The sequence below is a fragment of the Lepisma saccharinum genome, chromosome 8 (assembly GCF_977018435.1).
Source record: "Lepisma saccharinum chromosome 8, izLepSacc3.1, whole genome shotgun sequence".
Lineage (NCBI taxonomy): Eukaryota > Metazoa > Arthropoda > Insecta > Zygentoma > Lepismatidae > Lepisma > Lepisma saccharinum.
In genome coordinates, this window is record NC_139236.1 from 78,237,636 (window position 1) to 78,264,297 (window position 26,662).

At 36.3% G+C, this 26,662-nt stretch overlaps 1 protein-coding gene across 4 annotated transcripts in view; it reads right to left on the minus strand.

The window, feature by feature from the left end:
- Nucleotides 1-1,033: 1,033 nt before the first annotated feature.
- LOC145991173 (uncharacterized) overlaps nucleotides 1,034-26,662 on the minus strand; it is a 239,748-nt gene continuing 214,119 nt past the window's right edge. For all 4 annotated transcript variants that reach the window (XM_083127019.1, XM_083127018.1, XM_083127017.1 and 1 more), the window contains exons 5-13: nucleotides 24,735-25,303; nucleotides 23,542-23,686; nucleotides 22,192-22,431; nucleotides 16,068-16,184; nucleotides 13,675-13,813; nucleotides 8,418-8,518; nucleotides 6,004-6,123; nucleotides 5,367-5,492; nucleotides 1,034-2,484 (exon numbers count right to left, since the gene is read on the minus strand). In XM_083127019.1, coding sequence (XP_082983145.1) covers nucleotides 2,324-2,484; nucleotides 5,367-5,492; nucleotides 6,004-6,123; nucleotides 8,418-8,518; nucleotides 13,675-13,813; nucleotides 16,068-16,184; nucleotides 22,192-22,431; nucleotides 23,542-23,686; nucleotides 24,735-25,303 — 1,718 coding nt within the window. In that variant the 3' untranslated portion in view covers nucleotides 1,034-2,323. The remainder of the gene's footprint in view (nucleotides 2,485-5,366; nucleotides 5,493-6,003; nucleotides 6,124-8,417; nucleotides 8,519-13,674; nucleotides 13,814-16,067; nucleotides 16,185-22,191; nucleotides 22,432-23,541; nucleotides 23,687-24,734; nucleotides 25,304-26,662) is intronic.

Genomic DNA, 26,662 nt, shown 5'->3' on the forward strand with positions numbered 1-26,662 from the left:
ACTTTGTCACAAACCAGCACACTCTTCATGTGCCCACTTCTTACATTTTAAACATCTAATCCATACTTCATTGCCTTTCGAGTCTGTCTGTTTCGTAGCCACTTTGCCCGGAATTATGCCATTACAAAAACTGTGATCTAACGTCTAACCTACATGACTTAGCGTTTTCAAAGACACATCATTTAAAAGGTTATTTCACGCTGTTTAAACAGCACAACAGCATATATTTATAACACTTACTATTATTTAGCTATGATCAACAATTTGTACCACTTAGCTAAAATCAGACTTGCGAAAAAACAATAAAATGAGTTCACATCTACAAAAGTGCACATCTACAACACTGACAGCATCCGTGGCGACTGTTTCGCTTGGCTCCCGCGTGGCGGAAGCGCTATACAGCGAAGAAAACTCACATGGCCACTTTACCCTTCCTTCCCCTATTTTATTCGGGGCATCGACTTTTAAAGAAACGAAATTACCAGGCTGTGGGTTCACGAAGGTTGAGAACCACTGTATTTTGAGATGGGATGTAAAATACACATCCCATTCCATCAGCAGACTTCAAGACAAAAGTATGAATGAAGGTCGATGTAGGCCACAGTGGTCTGTAATATTGAAGAGGTTGATAGTGCTGTCTCCTATTTAGCAAAACAAGAACTGCAAGTCTATGAGAAAAATACAGATTTTCTAAATAGGGTAATTTTATGGAATTTCTTATTGTAAGTGTCAGGTTTATTGACTTCTACAGTTTTCTGCTGTATTGCATAATGCATTCAAAATGACTCAATAAATGTAATTAGTGAGATTTCTAAATTTGCATGTAAATTGCTCAGAGAAAATTTGAAATATTTATTGAGAGAAAAGAGAATGATGGGAGTTGAGACTTTCCTTCTTTGCCAACGCCCAAAGTTCAGGGTCAGCAAATACCACTGAATAATATCACCCATGCTATGTAGGCATATTTATGGAATCTTCCAATTGCTAGAATGCACTTTATCACATCAGAATAAACTAAACTACATCATAAATTATCATGTATGTTTATTTACAAAAAATGCATGTACTCTTGATGTTCATACACAGTCACAAACATGCTTTAGGTTTCATACAAATTTACACTCACACTAAGTATGATATCAAAAATAATAAAACAGTAACATTTTATGTTGTTTGGTCTACTACTTCCTACTGGAAGTAAGATTTACATTTCGTTAGCAAAATCATAATGAATGTTTTATTATGGAATGATTTTCTGTTTCTACAGAGTGATCACAAAGTCCCATTACCCCCTATGTATTACATAGATGTTAGTGAGCACAAAGTCCCAACAGAAGGTTGCTGCCACACGTTACGAGACAGTTGGCGAACTTAAGGATGCTGTTCAACGTGCATTTACTGCCATCATGCCAGCAATGTTGAGGAGAATTTCCAATCGTACATGACGGAGATGTACGATGGTGTACACACAGACACTCTGGACTAAATCATAACAAATAGTCACACTACCTCTGAGTTGTCATCTGCCATGATCTCACATTAATACAATGCGGCCATCTATGACTATGTGAACACGCGATAGGGTGTAATGGGACTTTGTGATCACTCTGTAGATAAGTTATATATTTAGCCAAGTATTTGTAAATAATTATAAAAATATAGTTACTCCAATTCTCATGTAAAAGTGCCAACTTTTATGAAAAATATTTTTCTACATATACTTTTGTTTGTGTAATGTAATGTCTTTTTTCTTCTGTACAGACACTGAAATTATGTCAGAAACACTTGACACAAATGTGTAATGTATATAAAACAATTTATATGAACCGTTATTCACTGCTCCACAGTGCTTAATCCCAACTGGCATTGTATTTTTACTTCAAAAATCCCTTAAAACACCCAACAATTGATTACCTCAAAGACAATTGAATATGGCAATTTACTGCCATACATTGATTGACATGAGATTCATTATGGTTTAAAACACAGGAACTCCACCAATGAAAACCCCCATTCCATTCACACATGGCCGATAGATTTTTTAAAAATACTATTTGCTGCAAAACAAACAACAGCAAATCGCTTTGGATAGAAAATAGTGACCTGTACAAACCCATTGTGAACAATGACGATGGAATAGTGACAATCACGGTGGTATTGCCAAATGAACTTCCACTGTACAATGTTTAGAAAATAAATTACTTTTTATGCACTATTCTGCATCATTGTGCGATCTAAGAGTTTGTTTAGCTGCATGCTCCGACACAGGTACAAAGGTTTCAAATCACATACACAGCCGAATCTGATGTTGCCAGCAAGTTAATCAGAGAACGAAGGACTCACTACATTGAGCTTCATCTTCTCCACCGTTACAATCTGGTTTCCCGTCACAGACTTCCGATACATGAATGCATTTGCCATCGAGGCATCTCAGCTTTCCAATTGGACATGCTGATGGTATAGGTGGTGGTGGAAGACTGGAAGCTGACAAAAAAAAACAAATATAAAAATAAAATATAAACTTTTTTTCTGGAATTTTAAGTTCTTATTGAACCTTGTGCCTATCCAAACAATGAGTTTCTTTTCACAAATGTTTCTCGTAAGTTACAAGAGGGTGAGCATGGTGCTAATGCAAGAAGGCAATCTGGACAGTAGACCTAGCATACACATTGCCTTTCTTGTGGGGTTGAGATGTATGTTATTTGATACATTGTATCAAATAATAACTATACTAGACTATTTCTATGCTAGAAATGTGTTCACCTGATAATGAGAGAACAAAAGCTCTCTCAAAATGTAGTGTTGGAATAAGCATAACTAAAGAAGCATGAAAGATAATGCCCAACTGTCCTGCACATTCAAAATAATCTTTGAGCAGGTCTCATTTACGGTTATAGTACTAGTTTTCTGGTACTTATGTCTATTTTTCAAGACAATAGGATCTTTCTAAATAGATTAATTTTTCAGAATTTGCAATTTCAAAGTTGTTCTTCAAAAAAATGATTGTTTGCAGTCCAGAATAAAGCTTCGCTTTCACTAGCGAGTCCTGTACCCATAGACATGCACACAGGCTCCCCTAATGTGTCCTCAAAAAAAATGTAGAAACTACCATTAAAATAATTAAAATAATATCCACGTTAAAAATGTAAGAAATTTGGAATTTAGTTTCTCTTGAGATGCCTGCTTCTACCTCTCCCCCACCCAAAAAACGATGTGATATTGTTTATGTCTCAGTAATTACATAGTAATGATGATGTTTTTCACTTCATAAATCGCACAGAGCTCCTCCACAAATTGACCCACCTTTATCAATCTCCCGAGCACAGCCTTCTTCAACTCGCAAGGTTCATTTCTTTATTTACATGTATACAAGAAGATCGCAGTAGCAATCGAAGCCACATCCACAGGAAAAAGAAATGGAAATAGATTTATGGAGGAGCTCTGAGCAATGTATAAAGTGATATTAAATAGTGGTTCCCCATACAGCACACAAGTGACACAAATACCAAGAAGACATCTAATGGATATCTTTTGGATCTTTGTGCTGAAGTTCTGAATATCCAGAGTAGATCCAGGAGACATCCGTAGGCTATCCAGGAAGGTTATGTTTTGGACATTCTGTGCATCATTTTTTGATACATTGTAGACATTCTATGGATCATATTTGGGCATGTTTTGAACATTTTGTGGATAATTTTGGATATGTTTTGGACATCAGTGTGACTTGGTTCATGTAAACGGGACATTATCAAGATGTTTTTATTTGATTGTTAATTAAGGATATATTCCAGACTAGAATTGGATCTAATCTAGACATTATTCTGATATTTCTCACATATATTGTGAATACGAAAAGAACTAGGAGTAGAAAGATCAAAGATGTCATGCGTACATTAATTAATAACAGAAAATAGTAATTAAATAGTAATTATGAGAAGTTGTTTCTTTGTCGAGTAAGCTGAACAAAGCTTTATTTGGACGATTTATCTTACAGTGGACCACTGAATTTAAATAATATAAATATCTTCACAATGACAGAAAAACCTGTGCAAAAGTGATAATGAATACTCAGAGACTATAATGTTTAAATGCCATCTTCATATACATAATAGTTTCCGTGAAAAAGGAACATTAAGTTACAACAATTAGGGTAGCATTGTGGAGATAAGCATTTGAAACTCCCCTTAAGGCATCCCCAAAATAATTAGTACATGCTAGTTCGAGTGCAAAGTATGTCGAGTATACTAGGTAGGCCATTCAATTTTGTGAAATTATCCGTCATTACATCATGTGGTGGACAAAGAATTTGGCTGTGTTTGTCCTTACATGAGCTTGTCACTAACTAGCAATTTGTAAATAAATTTTCCCACTTCGTAGTGGGATAAATAGCATGGAACATTTATGAAAGAAAGCAAATTGTTATAATCGCTTTTTATAAGCATTTTCTGAAATGCAAGATTTCAGTGTCACATTTCCACATGGTAGTGAAAATTTCAACTTTTTTTTTTCTTTCTTTCTTTTGTATCAGCATTCACTTGCCCATGGTCTCCATAGCCATGGAAAGTGCAATGCTTCCCCATGATATGATGCTTCGAATGGGCTTCAGAGGGCTCTCAGTAGGGGAAATTTAAATATAACCAAATGAACCATTAAAAATTAAAGAAATATGACACACTAAAACTTCTGGTGTGCATATGTTATTTTGTTTTTCGTATGCAGTAGCTCTTCTGGACATATATCATCAGCTGAATACTATTTTGTGGTATCTCCACTTTTCATCAGAAATGAGTTGAGGGTGTTATTGCGTTCCTTACAAGTTAATACATCACATTCCAAAGCAATGTATCTGGTTGCCAAGTGGTGTGAATTATCAACATTAATAAATTGTTTGAGCAAACCTTGTAATGCATTCGTCAAACTTTAATCAGCTGCCCTACAAAGTCAGTGGAGATGGACATATGCCAACATAGTATTCAGCCAGTGATATATTGATTTCTGTGAACTTCTTCAGATAATGAAGAATTGCTATCATAAGATAAATTTTGTATAAAAACTTTAAAAACCAGGAAATTCAAATGTTAATGCATTTGTTCTGGCCAAAGCATTTTGTTAAAAGCATAAATTGAACTGTTGCCAACTGTTAGGGAGAGTTCAGACCAGAGTGACATGCTACACATTTTGCTTCGAAGTGAGTCAATCAACAGCACAGTTTCACACCGTAGCAGCATGAGAGGTCAAACAAGCCTCTGTGTTCGATTGGTGAAATCATGACACACACATGTCACATCCCGCTTGTCACTCTGGTATGAAATCTCTCTTAAACAAATTTTTTAAAAAAACAAAAGAAAGAAAAAAGAAATACTCACAAGGAAACTCTAAAGCGCAGTCTTCTTCATCCGAATTATCCCTACAGTCATTAACTCCATCACATCGCCATAGAGCTGGTATGCACAATCCTGACACTCTGCATTTAAAGTCTTCATCAAGACAAACTGAAATGTAAAAAATTATGTATGTGCTACAATATGATAAAAGTTTACTCAACTACAACATATGTTAAACTTAGCACATTTATTGAAAAAAAAAAACATTTGTAAGTTTTGGATGAAAATAACTTAATGCTACAAGATATGAAAAGTAAGGTTTGCAGCTTAACTGCTTATATTTAAAAATGCATTTGCATGTCAATCCTTCGATTTTGCCATAAGATGTATTTAGACAAAAAATATGATGTCACAAGGAAATGATAATCAACCTTTCTAAACCTAGTATCCATTTTTGATTAAGATACTGCTTGTGATAACATAGAATCCAGTAATTCTAGATTTCATCATCTGACAATAAAATGAAAATTGGGTAATACTGTAGAAGGAGATGAAATGAATAAGTATTAAATTCAACTCAAAATTGTACACTATTCTTGTAGTTACAGTTAATAATATACTGTCTGAATTGATATTAATTTTGTTATCTTATAAAATACACATTTGCAGAAGCACTTACCTATATTAGAACAATTCTTCTCATCAGAATTGTCACGACAATGGTTGTCACCATCACACAACCACCTGCTGGGAATGCAGTCAGAACCGTCTTCGCATTGGAACTGACCATGTCCACATCCTGGAAGAAGACAATTAAATTCATTAATTTAAAAAAAATGCATGCACTAAAGGATTTTTAAAATATATCACTTCCTTATAAAGTGAATTAATGAAGACATGAGATAGAAAAGAAGTTTGTCATCAACTTTTTGCAAAAATTTACTCACAAAAATATATTTATAGATTTTAGTAAATAATAGTGAATATGCTGCTTAATTTCTCAATTAGACTTCAAATTTGCTGTCAGAGGAGCAAAATGAAAGTGGTTGCATTTATCTGTCATTTGTATGTTTGTCACAGCAAAATCAATGGAATTCTACTGTGAATTTTTTCTGCATAGTTTGGTAAATTTATTGTTGCCATTAGGCCCTGATAATACTCTCGCCTCTGGTGCAAGCAGTTCCAGCTTCAATTCCCATTGGAAGATCCCAAACTTTCGGGGACTACTATAAACTGCTAGTCCTCTGATACAGAGAGAAGCATATGACAAGCAACAGAAGCAGCCTGTAAGCGACATTATGAGTTTCATCATTTTCAGTGCCAATCTTCATTACGATGCTAAATCTTAGCAGACAGTCTAATGTTTGTGCAATGAATATGTTTTCTGTGACTCTTTCATGACAGATCCTTCGAGAGTCAGGCCCGGACTAAGACGAAATTGGGCCTAACGCTGAAACAATGAAATACCGTCGATTTTTCTGTACAAATAACTCTCAAGGTGAAAAATTTACTACGTCACACTTACCAAACAATAATAAAGTGGCAACAATCGCCAGAATATTGCAAAAAAAACGCAGCTAAATTAGTAAGTAAACTGTTTAACGTAAAATTGATAGCATTAACTTGAAATCTTCGGTGAACAACAAACACAATGACGTTATAGTTACGTCACAGCGCAAGGAATAATAATAGTAACTGTATAATAAGTAACGCTGTGTCTAGGCGTCCGAAATTGGGGCTCCAAATTTCATTCTAAGATTTATTTTCAGGTTAATATAGCAAAAGAATACTGTTCAGCTTTCGTAAAATTCTCGTCTGTTTTCATCTGGGCCTATTTCAGGAATGGGCCTAATGCTGCAGCATCAATAGCACCCACCTTAATCCGTCACTGTCGAGAGTCATAAAGCATGTTCGGCAAAGATCCCTACATTCTAGGCATGTTATCCTTATGGTAAAAATACAATCACATGGGCCATCACTTCGGTCCCAAACTTCGTGTGGGTTATTTTTAGGTCCATTGGCACCCAACTGGGGAATGATTTGTCTTACCCACTTTCTGCTTTTTTGTAACTTGAAATGAAGGATGCCAATTTCCAGGTGGAGGATGGGGATGAAAGACTGCTTCGACTCTTCCTCCTGATGCCCATAATTGATGCTTGTAGCTTGTCACTTTGATCCAAAAGATCTCCTTCGGAAATAGAAAAGCCCCCCCCCTGGAAATTTCAATAACCTAGCACAGCTTTCAACTTCTTTCAGCTATTTTAACGGTTAGTTAGTTAACGGTTGCTGTGGAATGCTGATGTGCTTGAGAGTGCCTTCTCCTGCCTCTTGCTGGGTTGGCATAGAAGTCAAGCCTCTCCATCTTTTCCTGGTCTTCCACCACTCCTCTCTTTCCACAGTGTTCCAATCTTGTCCTCTTCTCCTAACACTCTCCGCTATCTGCTCTTTCCACCAACATCTTGGTCTCCCTCTTGGCCTTATTCTCACTCCTTGTGCATTGTAAGCTCTTACTGGTAGTCTTTCTGCATCCATCCTCTTCATGTGTCCAAACCATCTCATCTGTGCATGATCTATCCTGTCCTGAAGCTTCACCACACCCACTCTTTGTCGGATCTCCTCATTCCTTATTCTATCCCTTCCAATCTTCCCCAATTTACTCCTTAAAAATTTCGTCTCCACTGCCTGAATCTTTCTTTTGTCTCTCTCTGTCACTGTCCACGTCTCTGCTCCATACATAATTATTGGCACATAGTATGTGTTATATTACCTTCTTGCATTTCATAGGTACATCCCTGTATCATATTAATCTTTGAACGCTTTGCTATAGTCCACCTCCCATTTGTCCTCTTCTGTTTACCTCCTCATCTATTCTTCCACTTCTCTCAATTATAGAGTCTCTGCTCCATATGTAATTATTGACACATAGTATGTATTACATATTATTTCATAGGTACATTCCTGTTTCATATTAATCTTCCAACACTTCGATATATATTGTATATAATTTCATGCCTAAGAAATATACCCCCAAACATCATGAAGTTTGATATCACCCCCGAAGGAAAGTGGCTGGATTCAGCACTGAATACTCACGTGCAGATTCTGGGCAACCTAATTCATCTGATCCATCTAAGCAGTCTTTCCTTCCGTCACATTTCCATCTTTTCGGAACACACTTCTGGTCCACTTCACATCTACACAAAATAAGATGACAAGGCATTAAATTATGTATCACATTAAATACACGTAAAGAAAAGCACTACACTATTGCAAAATTCTATTAAAAAATAAATCACATAGGTAAATATATGGTTTCTAATATTTCATTCCAACTATCCTAACACACCACGTGTTCTTACGAGATTTGACCTCATAATGGAAATGAAATTAATAACGAACGTGACAACTGCTATTTTGTAGAAATTTATATTAATTATTTTTATACAAACTTAACTGCAACAATACTAATTATTAAAGGATGATAGAATAGATATCATATACAGAGTGTACGAAAAGTCACGCAACCCGGTGTTTACGACCAGGCACGTATCCAGAGGGGGGGCTTAGGGGGCTCGAGCCCCCCCCCGAAAGTTTTAGGTTTACACTAGATAAAATGAGTTTTTTTTGTTTCTTGTGGTGTGAAATAAAATAATGTGACAATAATTTAAGGAAAGAAATAATTATCGAGGCAAGACGGAGAATGTTCCGTAACCCTGTTATTGATAATAGCACGTATCCAAGATGGGGCACAGGGGGCTCGACCCTCTCGCCAGGAAATTTTTCAGTTTACGTTATATAAAATTAGGTTTTTGGCTTCTTAAATAATGTGAAAATAATGTAAGGAGAGAGATAATTATCGAGGCAAGACGGAGCATGTTTTATACCCCTGTTATTATTAATAGCACGTAGCCAAGCTGGGGATGAGGTGGTTCGAGCCCCTCCCCCCTCAGGAAATTTTTAAATTTATACTAGATAAAATTAGATTTTTGGCGTCTTGAATAATGTGAAGATAATACATTTATAAATCTGAGATAAATAATTATCGAGACAAGACGGAGAGTGTTCTATAACCCTATTATTGTCAATAGCACGTATCCAAGGTGGGAATCAGGAGGCTTGAGCCCCCCTTCAGGATTTTTTTCTGTTTACACTAGATAAAATTAGGATTTTGGCTTCTTGAATAATGTCATGATAATTTGGGAGAAATAAATATCGAGACAAGATGGGAATGTTCTATAACCCTGTTATTGTTAATAGCACGTATCCAAGGTGTGGTTGATGTGGCTCTAGCCCCTCCCCCCAGGATTTGTTTTATTTTACACTAGATAAAATTAGGTTTTTGGCTTTTTTAATAATGTGACGATGATTTAAGGAGATAGACAAGTATCGAGGCAAGACGGAGAATGTTCTATAACCCTGTTGTTGGTAATATTGCACGTACACTTTTCTTGCGCTTTCGGTGTTGACTCAGCGCACTTGAGGACTATGTAGAGACTTGTCAGCATTTGGAAGCTGCACAACAAAGGTAGAGCCACACGTAGGGCGATTCGTTGTAATTTCTTATCTCTGGAAGGCGGGAGAGGGTACGTTCTTGAATGAGAGAAGGAGTCAATTACTGGCGATATTAACGAATCGTTTTATCTGCGGAACGTTCTACAATATAATGAGGATATAAATACGCCGATTCAATTTTTCGATTGATCTGTACAAAGAATCGGTTAATGAGATTTCAGAGGTAAGTGTGACAATTCATACAGTCGATTGGTGATCAGATCAGTCAGCGTCCTCTGGTTGCTTTATAAGATATAGTGATTCGAAAATGAAGACATTGACGACAGCAGAACTTCCGGGGCCTCAGAGTAGTGCTAGTTCGGTTCGAGGGCTGAAGAGATCAAGGCCTCTCTCTCTTTCTCTCTAAAGTGAATATTTCATCAGTACCGGATATTAAAACAGAAATAAACGCATAGATCAACTGAAAATCAAAGTTTTGAGTGATGATTTAGTTTTGCCAGAACTAAATTTCGTATATGCAGTCTGAGAATTTCATGATATAAAAAAATACTTTTGTTTAAGCCTACTGGGTTCGAAACACATTCAAACACTTAACTACCATAAAGAGACCGCCGAAAATTTTATGAATGCCAAGAAGAGAAAGCAAGAAGATGTTGCATATGTAGACATTTTAGGCGGAAATTGCAGGCTCTACCTGGACCCACATCAGGCCTCTACCAACTGAGCCACCTAGTCATCCTTGACTTCAACCGATTTTTCGTTAAAATGTCTACATAGTACATGTCCTGTGTATATCAAATCGTAAGGTGTTGCCTGTATAGTGAACAAGCACAGAAAATATAGGAGAGAGAAGAAAACTGAGGAGCATTATCACCGGTTGAGGATAATTTTTTTCTGTGGTCAACAAGAGCTACTACTTCAAGGTGACAATGACAGTGGCCTAATAAGGGAGATTTCACACCGTGTCGCCTGAAGATTAGGTTTGTGTGGCCTTTTGTGTCGCTACGGTGTGAAACGTTGCTGTTGATTGGCCCATTCCAATCGACATTTATCGCGTGTCCCTTCGGTCTGAAACCTTCCTAAGTCTTGAAAATCCAAGACCCAAGGATGGAAAATTAGGGCCTTGTTAAGGTTAGGTGTGAAGGCAAGCAGACGACAGCACCCTAAAGGATCATATTCAAACCTGCAGGAAGAACGCATCTTACTTCAATCTCCAATACGATGATAAAAACTTCTGGTGAGTTCATTTTAAAAAATATGTCCGAGATAAAGAGAGGCGTGCCCAGGATTTTCGGAAGGGAGAGGGGTTACGCATACTATTTTTGGTAGTCAGTCCTGATTTTGCCATTTTTTCCCTGTCTTTGACGTTCCTCTTTTTTTTTTTTAAAAAAAAAAAAGGAATACTGGGTCAAATGGGGTTATTACCTCACCACCCTCCCTTGGGCACGTCACTGGAGATAAATGAGTAAGCATTTGATCATACTGGGAGACGAAACATTAGATGTGTTGGGAACGGGAGGGTTTTCATTATGCATTAATTGTTTCGTGATCCACCTGTATTCGAGAAGACTTCCTTTGTTTCTTGCCGATATATGACAAGACAGCGGAAGCTGTGACAGGCATTTTTGAACACTTGTGAGTGCTAAGGCCTGAATATGAACAATTTGGTGGGTTTCGGCTTTTATAAGAGCTGAAAAATGGGAGGACAAGACACGTTAGTGGTGTTCAGGCTCGAATCAGAGAGAAATATTCGAGAGCTGTCTGCGTCCAGTTCGCAGCCCACAATTTGAATCTCGCGTTGTCGAGTGGATTGTCCATTCCGTGCATGTGTAACAGCTTCGTAAAAATACTCAAAGACACCATAGATGTTTTTATGCCTGATGAGAAGAAATGGACAAACACACATACTGAGATGGTTCCGGCACACAATGTTAATGCATGGAAACAGAGGAGTCGAGTGGTAAAAAATGTTCCGATTTCACGTTCTGATTAAAATGACAGCCTTACAGTGGCAACGATTTAAGGGATAGTTGCTCCCCATTTTTTATTTTTCTGCTTCAAAATTATGGCCTCTTAATGTTAAGCCTTGGCTACCAAGAGAAAGTAAACTTTCCTTGCAACGCCCCCCCCCCCCCTCGTTTTGGAACCCAATTGCCACCACTGGTCTTAAACATACAATTGTGAGGTTCTTACTATACCCCTTAAAAAAATTGTGTTGAGCCCCCCCCCGAAAGGAATTCCTGGATACGTGCCTGTTTACGACCATATAACGGAATAGCGAAATGGAATGAGAAGAAACGCTTTCTGCCAAGAGAATGCCCTGTATATTGGGAAAATTTAGAGAGACAAACATATGTAAGAACATGCATGTTTTAATAACAAATAAGCAGAGTGTTGCCAAAGGCGAAAATTTTTTTCTTTTTGCAAATTATGTGTATTGATACACAGAACTCACTGAGGTAAATTATTCAACATTTCACAATACTAACAAACAAAAAAAATTGGATGGCCATCTATTGAATTTGACAGAAAAAGAACTTTGACGAAGTTTCAAAAACATTGCACAAGGGAATAAATTGGCTGTTCCAAAAATCGATGTTTTCACAATATTACGAGGGACACTGGCAACACTGTTGCTGTCACGTGTCACTGGCACTGGCAACACTTTGCTTATTTGTTATTAAAACATGAATGTTCTTACATATGTTTGTCTCTCTAAATTTTCCCAATATACAGGGCTTTCTCTTGGCAGAAAGCGTTTCTTCTCATTCCATTTCGCTATTCCGTTATACGGTCGTAAACACCGGGTTGCGTGACTTTTCGGACACTCTGTATATTAAGCAGGTATGTTTGAATATTTAAGACAATAATTTGTTCACAAGAGCATGTTGTCAATATATCAGGAAATACTAAATGTTTTATTAACATAATTACTAGTCTGTCTTTAAATTTTAGAGCAATAAAAATGTTACACAGAAAGAAGGCAACCCATTGAACATAAGTGTTTGTTACTTTGGTCACATTTTATCTTCCTTTTTAAAACGTTTGGTATTTTGAACACCAAGTTTTCATTTCTTCATGTGGTATATCTAGTTTTCCCTTAGGCATCATATTATATATAATAATAATAATAACCCATGGTGCAACAGCCTGTGCGAGCCAGGGCCTACCTACCAACTGTTGGCCTCACTCCCACCTGCCAAGGTGCAAGATCATCCAACCAGTTATGGAGTGAAATGTGGTCAGCTCGATGAACCCACAGTTGTGGTTTCCATGACCGAGTACACCTCGTACCTAAGTAGTACACCTTTTTGTGTGCCAAACGACAAGGGAATAAAAACACACATTTTACAATTGCCAAGCTCTAGAAACAAAATTAATTATTTTCAATGCAAAGCCTGAACATTACATATTGGGATGCATGTGAAAATTTATGTATGAAATAGATACACATGCATGACTTCCTTTTCTATGTGGTGCGATAACCCTTTAATGACCAAGGCCTGATTTTTGATTTTGTGATGTGTGATCACTGAGCGTATCAAGTTCCATTACTGCTGTAAACACACATACATACTTATTTTTGAACTGTTGCTGTATAGGAATTCCCACTTATCTCCATAATTCTACTTATTGAGTTCTTATGGTTTTCATAAAATGCTTTGTTGGCTGATGTTCAATACTTGCAAAGATGAAATGCCTCGTAGTGCCATTTTGTCAAGGAAACATGGCTAAACACAAATTTCCATCTCTGTGAATGTGATTATGTAGAGAATTGCAGTATTTTGTGAGTAGTTTCTTGAGTTTCGACTTAATAAAATATAAATTGTCTGCCTACTTGAATTCTTCAGTTCCACATCCTGTACAGTTGAGCTCATCTGCTGCCAGGGGGCAGTCACGCACAGTGTCGCACAGCCATCTGTTTGGAATGCACGTGCCATCAGGACATCGAAACTCTTCCACAAAACAGTCATTACCTGCAACAGAATTTACATTCACATTATAACGTCACCTCAGTGGTTGAGAAAGTTGCACACTCAACTTAAATCATAATTTACAACAATAAAAAAATATAGTCATAATATAAGAGCTTTAGGACAGATTAGTATGTACCCTATTGGATTGGTATCAGTTGATATAGGCAAATTGATGTATCAGTTTATTGGTAAAATCCCCGATAATTTTACTGATCTGTTTTATCTACAAATAGCCCAGTTCCTAGTGCAAAATTCTGCCATTTTGTTATTTTTGTGAATATAAATGTATAATTCTTGTTAATTATGATGTTAGCCCTGAGTTTTCACATATCCACATGTAAATGCAGGCCTAGGCTGGAGAAAGAAAAGTTGAAGGTGGTGAAAGGTAAGGTAAAGTATCTTCATTGCATCATTTTTGGGCACATGTATGGTAGGACCATACATAATCAAAATCTTGGCCAGTTTAGAGATGATGTGATCAGCACTTTGCTCTGGCTGTTTTAATAGAGGTTGTGTGAACCCCAGAGCCACTTTATGCAGAGACAAGGTTGGAAAAATTACCACCTTAGACCAGCCACCCAAGGAATCAAACTTGAGTCTCCTGTACGGCAGTCAGGCTGGACCACCGAGGCTCCAGTTGAAGGTGGTGGAGAATTTCAATCATTTGGAGAGAATTATTGAAGGAAGTTGAAGAGGACAACTCAAAATTGGATTCTCTCCAAAATATTAGGAAACTGATATGCAAATGGGGCATGCCTACAAAGGTACGAAGTTAATATACGTAACATACAGGGGATGGACAAAAATATGGAAACACCACGACATCGGAACGGGTGTTATCGACGCAATTTTTCCACTTGAAATCGGAGGAGGTGCAACATTCTTTTGTTTTGCGCCATGAGATAGGACCCTGTCAGACTGGTAGAGTCGACAGTTGCACTGTAGATAGCGTGCAGTGCAGTTGATAATGAATCATGTCCGAGCTGACAGTGTTTCAAAGAGGGCAAATTGTTGGTGCCCACCTTGCACGTGCCTCTCTTTAAAAACATAAAGAGAGGTTCCTTATTATTACATATTATGTATTATATTAAATTAAATTATAATTAGAAATTATCTCACGAAAATTTCCTCCTCTTTATATTTTTACTCACTTTCCCGTAAAGTAGCCATGCTATTTGGCATATCGAGAGGGACTCTATCCAAGATCATCATGACATAATAATTTGTCCGGAAAGACATCATCAGATAAACACCTGCGTGGATGAAAATATACACTGAGTGATGGAGACAGGATGATACTGAGGGGGATTGTGACCATGTTTTGCATGAAGAATGGTGCAAGATCCCATTATCCACAATCCAGGACTTGTATTTGTCCATTCCTTGGAGACTGCAGGCCGTTTTGGAAGCTAAAGCGGTCCTGCATATTATTAGCTACAGCATTCCGGCTTTTCTTTGCAGGTGTTTCCATATTTTTGTCCATCCCCTGTATACTATCAGTGGTGCAAGAACAGGGGGAACAAGGGTATTGGACTCCTTCAAATTTTTGGGAGGGGGTACAGTACCTCTCTAAATGCTTTGATCCAAATTGTACCCCTTGTATCACCTTAAATAATTTGACCAAACGGAAAAGCCAGGGATGTTGGTAGAATGAAGAGGTAGGAGAGTGTGAGAAGAAAAGGGTATGATTGAACACACTGCAAAGAGGATTGATGGAAGAACATTAGATCATGGGGGGGGGAGGGGGGAGGACGACGACTTGACTTCTGTGCATACAAAGACGAGACCGGAAACAGTGAAAAATGGTGATGATGATGATGAACAATATGTAATGATTAGTGAACTATCATTACATATTTTCTTACATATAACAACAGAAAATTACATTAGAATCAGCAGGAAAAAAAATTATTTTAAAGATTCTTACTAAGCCTAAATTGTTATATATCAAGGATTTTAGTTAGAAGATCTAGAAAGTAGTACTAACTTGTGTGCTAATTGTCATGTCAAAAGTGATGAAAATTGATAATCACTAGAAGCCTAAACAACACTAACAAAATATGCAAAGAAATCTTTCAATTTTGAACTCATTTTTCTCACAATTGAGTCAAATATATATATATAAAAAAAACATTTTATGAACAAAATTAAGTTCATTCTTTGGTTATTCTTAGTTTTATGTATTTAATATTTTATTTATATATTCTATTTTCCTCTACTACTTTATACACGAAGACATTTATTTTTACATTACCTTTAGCTAAGTTTATGCACTGGTTAGGGTCATCTAAATCTGGATACTGCTCACACTGGAAAACTTGAGACAAGTCCAAAGTTGCCAAAATGAAGTCATTGCAATCTTCAGCTACAGCTGTAGTAAAGAAAAGAAAATGAAAATAGCAATGAGGCATTGAATTCAGTCATATAATAAACATTGCTTCCAATATCAGTAAATAAAATCCAACCAATAAGAATGGTACAAGAATAGAAATTTTGCAATTAATGTGTATTCCTAAATATTTTCATGCATTATTAGTCACTTTTAAGATGATGGGCGATGGTTACCAGTGACGTGCAGTGACGTCGACACTTGGGGTAGCAATCAGTGGTGTGCCCAAGGGAGGTTGGTGTGGGTCATAACCCTCCCCTTTAGGGCCCAGCATTCCTAAAAAAAAATGTCAAAGACAGGAAAAGAATGCAAAATGAGGAATGACTACTTAAAAAAGTACACATAACTCCAACTTCCTTTCGAAAATCAAAAACGATTTGATTTGACTACTAAGCCAGAGATCCTGGGTTCGAATCTCGGCTTGGCCATGGGTGTTCTTTGTGTTTGTCCTTTCATCAATTTTATCGTATCATTTTCACGATTAGCCGAAAGTGGCAGGAAAGCGAAGTAAAATACAAATAATCAATCAATGATTTGATTTTTGTTACTTAGCGTCTCTTTTTTGTCACATTTGGTTAATCGCAAAGATGATAGGATAAAATTAATGAAGGGATAAACACAAAGAACACCCATAACCCAGAACTCTTGGTGTCGTAGCACGCTGTGATAACAACTCCCCCACAGTTGATTGATTTGGTGTTTTGAGTCCACTTTATACACAGAAAGGCTAATCAGGACTAGACCTACAGTTTAAAGTGGGATCCGAACCATTATGTGCCTACACCGGGTACCGATTTGGGACCACTTGCACTCCATCACGGAGATCGGCCGAGAACAAAGATGAGAGGAAAGCGCTAACCTTTCGGATACGTTGATATCGGTAAAGCAAACTGCATTTCTCCTGAGTAGTAATTTTCAATTGAATTCTTGATATACCATCTTCATATATGGTTAAGGTGTTTTTTATATATATATATATATATAAATGGTTGATTTCCCTTATTTCTCCATCTCACGATCTCGTTACTCAAGTATCCGGGCTCAAACTCAGGTCTGTGCATGAGTGTTCCTTTGTAACCACCCTTCACCAGTTTAGTTTAATCAATGTTCATCGGCATGGCAGAAGTTAGGTGAAGTGATGAAGATAAACGCTAAAAATAATAATAATAATAATAATAATTTCCTCCCAGCACATCTGCAGGGCACTCTGAAATCAAGAGTCCAGAGTTCTCTGTTTATGATTGTCCCTCGTGACTTACATAATCTTGTACTAGCTACTTATTGCGATTAAATCTATACAGCTAGAAAAAATAATGGGAGGTGGCAAAACTTCAATATATTAATGGTGATAAACAGGTAAGAAAACACACTATTTTGTAGTTTCTTCAATAAAATTCATTTGGCTTTGAGTTCTGGGATAAATTTTTAATTCCAAATTATTTCATTATTCACTGCAGAGTACAATGGGTTTGAATCCCGGCCTGGATTGTTCTTTGTGAGGTCCCTTCATCAATTCCATCATATGATCGCTCATCCCCATTTTCACAATAACCAAATGTTGCAGAAAAGCGAAGTAAAATAAACAAAACCAACAACAACAATAAGAACGCACGTTCTCTTGCCCAAATAAATACACCCGTACTTATGACTGTTTAGAAACATTACTAAAATGAGAGCGGGAGAGAGCGTGAGCAAATATTTGTTATTATATATTCCATATTTGAAAAAAAAATAGAAAACATACCATTTTTTCTGCACATAATACGTTCCCATTTTATAAATAATACAACTACATCCCATAGTATACATACATATTGTACCACGTGTAAAAAGTTGTGGTGTAAATACAGAGAACATAAGTACTGCAGGAAATTTTCCCTAGACTAGAGTTCTTTAGGAATCGAAGGGAAACCAATCCTCTATCTGTTCCCATAGGAGATAGACCGGGGAACCATAAACCACGGCCTTTCAACCATTGCTGCAGGGGGCGAGGGGACAAGGGAGGTTGAGGCAGAAATCTTCCCTTTCCCTTCTGGCGGCTGTTTCTACCTGGAACTGGTGAGGCAGAGGAAAGGCCAGCTAGAGTAGTAACTCCTTCCAGCCTTCAGCGGATCATACCGAGGGACGAGAAGCACGTGAAAGAAAAGTGTTGCATATGAACTGTGGCTTAAAAAAGACAATAAATAATGTAATTTGAAAATAATTAGAGATGTGAGATTGATTGATCTATCTCTGCTAGACTAGCTACTCCTCAGTGCATGTCACTGATGGTTACATTTTTCATAGGTTTATCAGATCGCTATAAGGGAAATGTAGGACATAATGTCCCAAAATGTAGAACAAAAAACATTCACAATAAATAATACACATTTCCAGAACATGTTAGAAAGTAATTTAAAATTTACACTTTTCAGCTTTTAAAAAATGTGATTTCTTAATGCAAAATTTCCAAACTTGTAATCAGTACTATACAATACACTTCTTACTACTTGTTTTTACTGATACTTCTCAAAATGTCAGGTTTAGTCAAAAGTTATATTCATAAGAGACTGAAGAGTCAAACTTTTTGAAATTATACTTAACCACAGTACCAACCATTTAACAGACTTTTTTTTAAAAAAAAAATTCTCACATTTGTTCTAATGGTAATGAAATTACTCTCTCATTATGACCTGTAATGGCAAACATATATTCATCAACTACTTTAACTTGAAATGTTTCCAGAAGTTTCATCTTGGGTGGTTTTTAGTTTTATAACTTTGTTCTCTATACCACATGCCAGTAGTGTAATTAACACGCTCTGCACTGCCCCGCAACTTTCAGTTCTTGTTTTTTTTTTTAAAAAAAAACCTTTCTTTTCTAAAATATTAATTCACACATACATTCATATTAGGTACATACAAATATGAATTTGAATCAATGAAAAAACTGGTACGGAAGGTTCAGACAACAGACAAACTGTAAAAAAAGTATATACAATATTATTATTATGTATGAAAATGCACTGTCACTACAAAAATTATGATATTGTTAAATGACCATTACCAGTACTCTGCGTTTTTTGATGGAAACAAATTCTTTTGCTAGTTTGGTCAAGTCCAGTTTTCAAGCCCGATCACTTTGATGCTAGTGCCAGTCCACTCAATTTCATTGTGCTTCTCAAATAATTTTTTATCAATTTTAGCTTGGAAAACGACCTTTCCACTGATGAAGACCTCAAAGGTATGGCGGTCAAATACGTCAGGAATGCTACTAGTCAGAATTTCGCTTCATATCAAGAGGATTTCTTCAACTTCGCTGATGTTCAACATTTTTTTTTTTTTTTTTTTTTTTTTTTTTTTTTTTTTTTTAATATTTTGATTACATTCCAAAAACAAACAATTTCTGTAGCTTAGTGCAAGATACATCTTCATACTCGTATTTCTTTCCAGAAACTAGCAGTGGATTCCACCAACTGCCTGTCGATGTGTTCCGTTAGGGCGGTGGGGTTTAAAAACTAAAAAGATGAAGTTTTCTTTGATTTGTTTCATACTCTTAAATGTATTGTTTACTTGATTTACTATAGTATATAAAGCACGGTGGAAAATCTTTACTTTAAAACATTGTAATGGGTCGAGAAAGCCAATATCTTCTGTCAGTTTGTCGAAGAAGGAGCGGCGAAAGTCAGCATTGCCAGCACATTTTCTTCCCTGTCATCTACACTATGGCGACGTAAGCTACTCACCTAATGAAGGTTTTCTTCTTATCTGGCATTCCACTTTCTACTTTTTTATTAGTTATAGACATTTTCTGTTTGCAGTTGTAGGGGCATAAAAATATAATGTATTCAGTTGAAAATATATTGAAAGGGAAACTTTTGTGAACCACCGGTTTTTCTTAATTTATTCTTCTTACTGCACCCCTGATCCTCGTGTACCTCCCACCCCACCCTGCACCATGGGTGTGTTATTCACACCACTGCCCCATGCTTTACAATCACAATATTGAATAAGAATTGGAAACACCTTGTTCCACCAGTATAAACACCAATGCAAGATATTCCGCTCAGGCACTAAACAGTGACATCATCAGAATGAGGCTCCAAAACTTTGTTCATTTCTGTTCTAGCAGAAACTTTTCTTTTCATTTTGATCAATAACTGAATCAAAACAAATTTCACTATTGAGTTTGGGAGTGCAGTCCATAGACTTGTAACTTGCATGATTTCTCTTTGTTCAACTCAAACACGTATTTTCTTAATTAATATTACATGACACTCAAAATGTAGAATATTCCTCTCGGACGTTGGTCATATAACTATAATGTAGGACATGTGCTGAAAAAACAGATGTCTGGTAACCTTAATTTTTCAGCCCCCTGTCCCCTAAGCAACAACGACTTCTAGAACTGGTTTCGCACTCATCCCCCTCCTTCTTACTACTCCCCCCTTCCCTGAGTTTAGTGTTGCCAGTCTAATGCTTTCCTACCAACTTAGTGTTCTCTGATATCCCATAAAACATGGTAACACCTCAGTTTCTCGTTAAAGTGCCCTATGGCGTAGCATAACTGGTAACTTGCTGATGTAATGTTCTGTAATGAACTCCTAGAATCTAAGTTTGAAGATGACTAAACTCCGCTGACTATGCAATCTGTGCACATAGCTATTCCCATAAATAGTTAGTTAATTCTTTTAATTCATTCTGGGTGGTTAATAGCATGGGCAAGACTAATGTTTGTGTTGCTCAGAATTTTGGAAATTGACATCAAAGTGCTAAAAGTAATGCCCAATACCTAATGATCTAATCAAGATAATTCATCATCTAATATTTTTTTACATTTCAAAATATGTAAATCAAACTATGCTTTTGGAATGGTCTCACGGAAAATATAAGTTATCCCTTTTATGACATTGTGTTGTAATTTTTTTTTAATTACTATCCTGTAATTCTCTTTTTTTCTACAGACCTCCCCAATGGCGCAGTGGTAGTGTCATTGCCTTGTAAGCAAGGGGTCTCGGGTTCGATACCTGGTGGAGGGACATAGTGGTTCGGATTCCACTTTAAACTGTTGGTCCATTCCCGATTAGCCTTACTGTGCATACAGGGGACTTAAACACTAACTCAATCGAACAATATTTTTTTCTACAATATCTGGGAACCTCGTATGAACTAATCTGGTAGATTTCTATTTAGCAAAGTAATTGTTGTTGGAATGGTAGGGATCTTTGAATAATTGTAGGCTAGTATTGTGAAAATACACCAAAATATTTACATAACAGACATTCATTAAATTACAGAGACTAGATGGCATGAGATTATTTAAATAATAGTAAGTCTTGTACACAGCTTTGCTTTAAATGTATCAGGGTTGGAAATTCTGACAAAATCATATACATCTTGTGGATAACCAGATGAATGCTGGGCAATATAATGTTTGAACACATGATTTAAATAGTAAATTAAAACGTATATACTTTTTGTGCTGGAAATTGTTTTATTGGTTCCTTATCTATAAAAAACTTCAAAAATTGAAAAAAAAAAATATTATTTATATTTGAAAATTAAGAGACGAACTTTACTCTCATCTTGCCCCATACATAGGCATTCCTAGAAGCCAGAGCACTGTGAATTAATCACGCCTTGTGTATTCATCATGCCAACCTCCATGGCCAAGTGGTTAGCACAGTTCGAACCAAGCCTGGGCATAGGTGTTCTTTGCGAGTGTTTCTTCATCAGTTTTATCATATCATCGCTCATCCTCATCTTTGCAATTTGGCCTCCCCGATGGCATAGTGGTAACATTGTCACCTTGTAATCAAAGGGTCCCGGGTTCGATACCCAGTGGAAGGCACATCACACAGTGGTTCGGATCCCACTTTAAACTGTAAGTCCAGTCCCGATTAGCCTTCTTGTGCATAAAGTGGACTTAAAACAACAAATCAATCAATCAATCAATCAATCATCAAGAAAAGCGAAGTAAAATAAGCCAAATCAATGTATTTATCACTTACCTTTGCAGAATTTCCTGCATGGAGGCATAAGCTTATTTCCAGGCTCGCAAGATGGCTCCAATATGGAACACAGGAACTGACGAGCTCGTGAGCTGCACCTTGACTCGATCACCATTTCAAAGTATGGCATTGCTGCTTCCAGATCAGATGGCCTGGTGATCCAAGGCAAATGAGGAACTGTCGTCAGGTCATAGGGTAACACTCCCTTGCACATTTGGAGTTTCGGAGAGTGGCACACAGCTGAAATGAATCATTAAAAATATGTACCTTAAATTTTTTTTGCAACATTTTTTAAATGAATTCCATGGCATTCCATATTTCATAAGTACGCAAATAAACAATTCCTCATTTTAATGCTTCTGGCTATTTATTTTTTATATTTCCTTTATATTAAATATGTCTTTCACAGCTATGAAGATGCACACAAGGGCTCACGGGTAATAATGTACTTAATCTTTGTGGAAACAGTAAAAATGCAAGCTTTACAGGGATTAAACCCGAGATTCTGTTTTACCATGCCATTTCTCTATAACTACAAGAAAATAGTGCATTCAACTTAAAATAATTTACGTTGAAAATTCGTCATTACACAAACAATTTTCTGTTTCAAGTGTTTGCTACCAAATTTTTCCTCTTTTGAAGTAAACTTTTACACAAATTATGACTGTTTTAGCTTCTGTCAAAACTATTTTAATCTGAATTGAATAACAAATTATCAAAATAAAAGAGGGAGAGAAGAAAATTACAATGGTCATTTCTAAGAATTCCTGTCATTATTTTGTATGCAATTTTCTTCTATGTATTAAATGCCAAAAGTCTATCAAGAATGCAACTAGCATTTCTCAAAATGTTTGAAAAATCTGACACACTTTCATTTTTAAAAAATCAGTAACAATGAAACTACTAACTCAAAAAAAAAATTCAGACATTTTCATCTATTGTACACTTCATAACAGTGGTGCATATTCCCATGTTACCTGGTTTACCACTGGTAAACCAACTTTCTCTATATATGTAGGAATTGGCAGAAAATTCAAAGTTGTCAGACTTCAGTTTTTGTTTTACTTGCATTGGTGTTTTATTTCTATTATATCTAATTAATACATAATAAATATACACAATAAATAAGAATTGTTGTGGAAAACCAGGTCAAATTTTCAGAATACGCTTCACGGGAACATTTAAACAGAAAATTATGATGAAAATCAGACTATGCAGTCTACATCAGCATTATAACTTCCAGTATTCATCCAGATACAAGTACTAATGAAATATATAATATATCCTGAAATCACATGGTATAGCATTACTTGTCAATGCAATACTAAAATAAGTGTGAAATGAACTCACTGTCATTATCATTCTGAGGAGGTGGTGCGTGTGTTGTAGTATCGTGCCCTCTTGTGGGAAGAGTTGGAGATACTGGTGGTCGAGTTGTGGTTGGTCTTCTCGAAGAGACTTCTACAGGCTCAGTTGTTGGATGAGGATATGTTTCCTGCAAAACAAAGAATGTTACAACAAGAACGTAAGAAGTATTGAGGAGATAAATAATTTCCCTGGATTTTCTATTTTTCTAAATGGAAAACATATTTTCTTAATGCAAATTATATGAAACTCAGAATATGTCATTCATGATTATCTTTTTTTAAAATTCCTCTTGATGCTCGATAATTATAATTAGAATTACACGAGATTGGACTAAAGGACATGTCCAGAAAAAAGCAAATGACTTTTATCCTTATAAATTACTATACCGCGAGACAGAAAAATGCAAGCTTCAAGGTCAACCACCTCTCTGCTCCCCTCTTGGACAATGGTGTTGTTGCATTTGTAGCTTCATCTCGACACAAACAGGTGAAGTACTTTGATGATAGTGATTCAATAAAGTGGGTTGTTACTATATTATTGCCATGAATGACACTAATAGTGCTTATGACAATGAAAATATCCCTTATACACCACAGCAACAAGGGAAATGATTCGGCAGGCACAACCTCAACAAACAAGTAAGAGTATTATTGCACATGTGTGCAGTTTTTTTTTTTTCAAATGTTAGTGGTAATTCCAGAAATGGCAAATAAGAATTAAAAGGGACATATGGAAATATGTAACTACAAAAGAGAGAGAGAGAAGTATAACCAGATTATATTAGCTTGATACAAAATTAGTGCATAGGTCTCTTCTTAGTTTTCATGATCATGTAGAATATTCATCTGCTTTATAGGTGAGACTTGATTTAACAGAAAAACTAAACTTCCCGTGTTGAAAAAAATCCATGTTACAATTGTATTCAGTATTTTAAATATTTAATGAAAAGTACAAAACAACACATTAAAAAAGTATATAAAGTATAAAAGAATAATGTAAAAGTTTACAACATTGTAATCTGAGGGAGAGAGTGTCAGCCAACCATGGCAACAGCACCCTGGCTACATGTGACGGTGAGACTCGCATTTTTGTGTCCCGCAGTATAGTTGCATTGCTACAACTCTGCTTTACAGCAAAAATGGTTATTTTACTATTAGTTCTGTAAAAATACTAACCTGTGAAGTCTTTACTATACCATCCTTGCCTGTGGAGATATATTCTTTCTTCTTCTCAGTGGATCCATATGGACTCACTTGTTCCTTACTTTCTGATTGTTTTGATGTCGATGGATCCATAGATTCTTTGCCAGATGGTATTTTCGAAATTTCAGTTATGTAAAAATCAAGAGACTTTTCAGGTTTGGCTGTTGTTGTAGTGGTGGTAGTTGTAGTAGTAGTTGTTGTTGTGGTTGTTGTAGTTGGCGATGTTGTTGACAATGCAGGTCTTGTCGTTGTCTTCTTTGTACCTTCTATGATATCCTTGAACCATGGTGGTATAAACCCAGAAGTAATAACTCCCGTGTCATCTGGTTTCAGAGGTTTTCTCTGCCCTTGTCCAGCACTTACAATAATATCCCTAACAAATGGTTCTTCCGATGGTACAGCAGTTGGTTGTGTTGTCTGAGACCCAGTTCCCAAATCCGGTGCGGGAACTATCTCAATAGAAGTTTTGGAACCGTAAAATGAATTTGAAACATCAGGTAATTTGCTGGTAGTGTGTTCACTCACAGGTACAACAGGTGCTTCTGAAAAAAGAAGAGAAATATGATTACAAATGAAAGAACTGGCAAGTAAGGGAGGGGGGGGGGTGTATAGTTTGTCTAAAGAGTATACATGTCACCAGGCTGACCAAAATAATTTCCTGGATGGACAAAATTGAACCATCTAAACTAAGCTCCATGTGATGCATGGTCAGTGTACTGGGTCCCATTCATGGGCATCGCCAGAAATTTTAGAAGGGAGTCGGGCAAATGATAAATAGTAAGTATCGTTACCATGGTTATAAATGCTATTATACAATAAGTATTATAAACTACCAAAATATAATTCTTATTCAAAATAATAATAATAATTATTATTATTATATAAATGGGGAGAGATGATCCACCAAACGTGTGAATATGAGCACAACTATTTTCCATTATCTCTTTTGCATTTTATGCATTTAGCATCTGAATGCATTTTGATATTAACTGTTTAATGTCTCGTTCAAGAAAAGGCTCTAAATCTTAGGGTTCTTTTTTTTTTCATAAAGTTTGTTCCGTGGCCTCTCACCTACAACTGTAATTATTAGAATTTTGAAAACTGGGAAATTTGTTCTTTGGATGAAATGGTAGAATATAACCTTGTTTCTGTATTTTTCACTCAATGTTTTGGAACCAATGCATTTTTACTTTGATTATTCTGTTAAAATACTAACTAAATGAACTTTATTTCTGTTCTTAAAAATAAGAGTAACAAACTTTCAGCTTTCTTGTATCTTTAAATGAACAATGTCAAGTTATAGGGGGGGTCCACCGACCCATTCAACCCCCCTCCTGATGCCCATGGTCTCATTCTTGCTGTTTTTTGGCTTTCAAGACTGGAGCCCACTACTACTTTTTTCAAGCAGCTCTCCAATTGTCGTCATGATGTTCGATCAACATCGAAATGTGTTTTTAGCTCCAACCGAGAATCGAACCCAAAGCATTTGGCTATGCAGGAGCCATTGAACCATCGTCTAGCAGCAATATGCTCACACAAGAGCCCCATAAGAGTACATGTAAATACTCAGCAATAACAAACAAAATAATGTAATGGTGAAAAGCTGTACATCAAAATATTACACTGGCCTGTATGGGTTTGGATGACTCGCAAATGACTGTTGTCTCTGAATAATTTCAGCATGCTGATTCCAAAAATGATATCCATATTTACCCATCACCTAAATTTTTTTTTCAGAAAATAGCAATATATTAACTGCCTTAATTTCACAATAAAATGTGTAGTTCCATCATTTCCCCAATAGATGGCTCTATGTAGATGGTGATAAAATATTGGTTTTCTACAATACAAAATCCTCCAATTTTGCACATACGTAGAATAGTAAGCATTTAATCCACCTT